General features: G+C 24.4%; 1 protein-coding gene across 1 annotated transcript in view; it reads right to left on the bottom strand.

The window, feature by feature from the left end:
• Positions 1-3616: 3616 nt before the first annotated feature.
• The window catches only part of LOC145239895 (MAP kinase-activated protein kinase 2-like), a 198872-nt gene continuing 197047 nt past the window's right edge, over positions 3617-5441 (bottom strand). Inside the window, exon 11 of the mRNA XM_080103514.1 lies at positions 3617-3957. Coding sequence (XP_079959640.1) covers positions 3847-3957 — 111 coding nt within the window. The 3' untranslated portion in view covers positions 3617-3846. The remainder of the gene's footprint in view (positions 3958-5441) is intronic.

The following is a 5441-nucleotide window of genomic DNA, read 5'->3' as shown; positions in this document are numbered from 1 at the left end:
ATATATATATATATATATATATATATATATATATAGTGAGGATAAAAAATATTATGCACATACAAAAGTTAATTCCATTTCCAAGTAAGTAGACTATACTATTCATATAATTTTACATAAATGCAGCAAAATATACATAGAAAATGTAAAAAAAAAAAAGAAAAAAAAGAAAAAAAAAAGATTGATCTAACAAAAATAATTTTTTGCTTTTCTTTGCATATTTAATCATTATGCATCCACGTGGAGTTAAGTATATGAACAGTAGTTTTATTCGTTCGTTGGAAGTGCAATTAATTAAAAATTTGTACATGTATATTTGCTCCTCCCTATTGAAAGTTTTTCAACCTTTAAATCTATTTTTAAAAAAGGAAAAAAAAAGTTTTTAGTCCCAAGTCCTTAGCTAGAAAACTTATTTGCTTGTAAGTCCAGGAATCTCTTGCAATCTCTTCATTAGCTTTTATACAATAATCAAAATAATTATTGCAGGAATCATCAGTTGTTTACCTTGAAAAATCTGTTTCAGGAATTTAAAAACAGTATTTTATCTCATAGCTCTCCAGTGTTGATCAAACACCACCTCTCTTACAAAACAAAAGCATTCCAGATATCAGATTTTTACTAACCTATTTATGTTATTAAAAATGAAAAAGATAATTATGGGTAGACTTTAGATTATTTCAAACATGTTCAATGGCAAGTAGAACTTTCAACTAACTGTGAGAAGATAAATACATCACACACAATATATTTATGAAAACACAAAATGTCCATGCATATATCTAGGTGTATATCTTTTCCTCTTTCTAAGTGTCATGTTTTAATATATATGGTGTATTTATTGTGTATGTAAATATAAAATGTATTATATATCTGAGTGCTTACATAAATTCATATACACACACTCACCTATCGATCTCTGGCGTTCATTTATATATCATAGGTAAAGATATAAATCCCCTCCTTCCTCCAAGTATGGGTAAAATAGTAATTAATCTTCAATGAAACATTTGTAATGAATGTTTTATCATATAAATACATACTTGCTGTTATTCAATAATCAAAAAAAAAGGTTTGATATGCCATAAAGCACGCAAAGGAAATAAAATATAAATGAAATAAATCATGTACCTACGTGAGTTAATTGCGAGATTATATATCTTTAGTGAAAATATTCTGTTGTAGAGGAATGAATTCAATGGTCTCAATTACAGTTATACAAGAGTTATATTTCTTGAATCTACTACACGATCATGTCTGCTATTGTTAACATTGGTGTTGAAATAGAAAAACAAAATGCAAATCTGCTTATCAAGATGAATGCATTGAATACAAACAAAAATCAACAGAACTATTCTACAAAAAAAAAAAAAAAAAAAAAAAAAAAATCAACATCCAATAATATATATATATATTAATGAAATCAAAGGCATGTAGTGTTGATCTGATATATGCAATGGTAAACTTCAAACTAATATAAATACCAGTATTTATCTATAGATAATTTAATCCCAACTGAATAAAAAAGCTCAATATGCAATAGAGTTTTAATTTTCTTTCTCTTATAATAATAATAATATATATATATATATATATATATATATATATATATATATATATATATATATATTCAAGCACGTTTGATTGAACACGACAGAGTTATTCTTTCTCTGATTTTTCTGGATATCTTTTCCATTTGTTGAGCAGTCTTTTTTTCATTTCAGCTGGCATGTTGTATAGAATGGCGGCCAAACATTGTTGTTCAGCCACATTCTTAAGCGCTTTCGGACGAACTGATAGAAAGCACTTAAGAACATGGCTGAACAACATTTGGGTGCCATTCTATACAATACACCAGCTGAAATAAAAAAGATCACTCGGCAAATTGAAAAGATATCCAGAAAAATTGAAAAAAAAAAAAAAAAAAAGAATAACTATGCTGTGTTCAATCAGGCATGCTTGAATAATGACTTTCTGCCAAAATATACAAAAATATATATAAGGTAATGTTTCTTATTAAGTAATAAATTGTTATTCATCTATTTAAAAAATGCTCCATACTAAAGCTCGTTTGCTGTGAAATTTTGTCTGACATCTACAAGTAGAGTTTCAAATAGATGATGTAAGCCTCTCTCTCTCTCTCTCTCATATATATATATATATATATATATATATATATATATATATATATATATATATATATATAAATCATTAATTTAAACAGCCTTCTTAACAAATGGTACATAAAAGCTGCTTTGTCGGTGATCTATGGTCAATATTAGTTTGTGTTCTAAAAAAAATAAAAATAGAAAATTAAATATTAAATTCTAATTGATATTTAGTTTTGATAAGTCTTAAACAGAGAAGATAGAAATTAGTAGTAAAAGCTCCAATCTATTGGCAATTTCCTTGCGGACACTAGAAAGAAAATTTAACGTAATTTTCCATTATTCACTGGTATGGTATTTATTGGGTAAAATGAAAAAAGAAAAAAATATTGATAAACTTAACTTTTGTAAAACTATTTACAATATGCCATCACAAAGCCAATAAAATGTGTTGCATTTTGTAATAAGCACATACACAAGAAACAGTCACACAATTTTATAGATATTAGCAATGAAAAACGAAGAATTTGGTTGCCAATGTGTAATGTTTTTCTTTTAATGTTTTTCACTGGTATTTCTCTTTTTTTTACTTTACCTCATATTACAAAAGCTATTAAATCATTATCAAATATTTAATTCTCCCATTACTAATTATGACATTTTGTAATTAGTTTGCAATTTTCAATTTACTTATTTCCCAGCTAACTGGTAAATAATTTTAAAACAAATTAAGATTTATTATTCTTAATTTTTGCATTGATTCTGTTTTTTATCCACATATTTTTTTTTTTACCTTACCTCATATTTCAAAATCTTTAAAAAAAAAATTTAATTTTAAACAGATGCTTTTTCGGTCCTTTCTATTATACTGAACAGAGAGAGGGGTATAGACGGTTTTTTTTTAAATATGTTATATTTTATTTATTTTTTTTTTTTAATTTTCTTTTCCATATATCCAGATCTAATATAATGTACAATGGGCCTCATATAACAAGAATCAATTTCAAGCTGCCTGCAATTCATTTCCTCCTTTTCATGTATCTAATTGTGGTTCTATGGTGGTTTTGTATGGTCAATGTTATTTTTTATTCTGTTTCAGGAAGATGTAAAATATATTTCTTTTCTTTTTTTTTTTGTATAGAGAAAGTTTCAAATTAATGGTAACAATATTAGACATGATTTAGGAGTAAATATATATATATATATATATATATATATATATATATATATATATATACATACATGTGTGTGTGTATAAATGACATATATATATATATATATTATATATATATATACACACACATGTGTGTGTGTGTGTGTGTGTGTAAATGAGATATATATATATATATATATATATACACACACACACACATGTATATATAAGATTTTTTTGCTGTTAAAAAGGTTACTTTTCCAAATGATGAACTGAAATGTAAAATAATTTCTTAAAAAATTTCAATGATTTTTTTTCTTAAAAAAAAATAAAATAAAATAAAATAAAAAAAATAAAATAAAAAAAAGAATTAGTTTTATTCATAACGAAATCTCACCCCAAGGGAGAGCCAACACACATCCAACCTCATCTTGGCTTCTGGAAAGAACACTGTTCTACTGCCTGCTCCCACCTCACCCTTCAGAGTAAGAATTTAAAAAAAAAAAAAAAATCAATGTTAGGAGGAGGAGGGATGAGGGTGATACTGGGAGTGGAAGTAGGAGTAGGTGGGGATCAGCAATGCAGGTCTCATGGTTTCTTCATTCTTTTCAGGATAAGCTTGTTGTTAGATTCTTTGGGGTTCTTGATATGATATCGATAATCCACGCGCATACTCTGCAAAGCATTCGTCATATCCTCCTGAAAGAAAAAAATAAACAGCAAACCATAAATAATTCACCAACATCCGTTTTTGTTATTTATTTCGAAGAGGATATTTGCTAACATTACAACATTGATGGCCTTATGCCAAACTTGGGGTGAATCGATGGATAGATGGCATCTGAAATGTGAAGTGATAAAAATCAGGACCACAAAGTATTTCTCTATTCAACATTTCCCAAATGCTCAATTAGAAAATAATTGTCTTAGTTTTTAAGGATTTCTTTCACACGATACAGATTTTTTTATCAACATTTGTGTATAAAAAAGTTTGATTTTCACGTATATAATTACTTATGTTCTTATTTGTTTATTTTTTACAAAGATTTTCTACTTTTAAGTTAAACTGGTTTGCTATTGCGTAAAAAAAGAAAAATTTAATTTTAAAGAAAAAAGTCACTTATCAGATTTAGTCCAAACACTTGTGTTTTTCTTTTTTTTCAAACTTAAGAACTTAAAAAAGAATTTTTTTAATGGTTTATTTTTTGTAAATAACTTTAAGTATGGACCTAAAAAAATATTTGCCAAAATTAAACTTGTCTGAAAGTTGTGACTAAATTCATTTTATTGTCCACTTCAATAATATCACAATAGTAACAATATTTTGCGAATTACAGGTCAAAGTTGCTTGAACAATTAATTAGCATCAAGTAGTCATGTCTTTCCTGCTTGATTTAGTCGTACATAAATAGGAGATGGTTAAGTTGATAACCGGCTTCATGCGGATAGTACATATAAAGTGATGGACAAAAGTTGAAAGTCATTCACAAAACCTCAGTATGAGATACAAAGATGAACAATGAAAGCAATAATAGTAATATTATATAATAAAAATATATATACACATATCTATATGTATATACAATAATATATATATATACATATATAAAATAATATATATATACAAATATCTATATATATATACAATAATATATATATATACATATATAAAATAATATATATATACAAATATCTATATATATAAAATAATATATATATACACATAGCTATATATATATATATATATATATATATAACATAATATATATATATACACATATCTATATATATATATATAACATAATATATATATATACACATATCTATATATATATATATATAACATAATATATATATACACATATCTATATATATATATATATAACATAATATATATATATACACATATCTATATATATATATATATAACATAATATATATATATACACATATCTATATATATATATATATAACATAATATATATATATACACATATCTATATATATATATATATATATATAACATAATATATCTATATATATACACATATCTATATATATATATATATATATAACATAATATATCTATATATATACACATATCTATATATATATATATATATATAACATAACATATCTATATATATATATATATATATAACAGACCATATCTATATATATAC

The sequence above is a fragment of the Euprymna scolopes genome, chromosome 19 (assembly GCF_053919585.1).
Source record: "Euprymna scolopes isolate OS-2025 chromosome 19, ASM5391958v1, whole genome shotgun sequence".
Taxonomy (NCBI): domain Eukaryota; kingdom Metazoa; phylum Mollusca; class Cephalopoda; order Sepiida; family Sepiolidae; genus Euprymna; species Euprymna scolopes.
The sequence above is the reverse complement of the archived record's forward strand: the minus strand, read 5'-3'. Positions and strand labels throughout refer to the sequence as shown.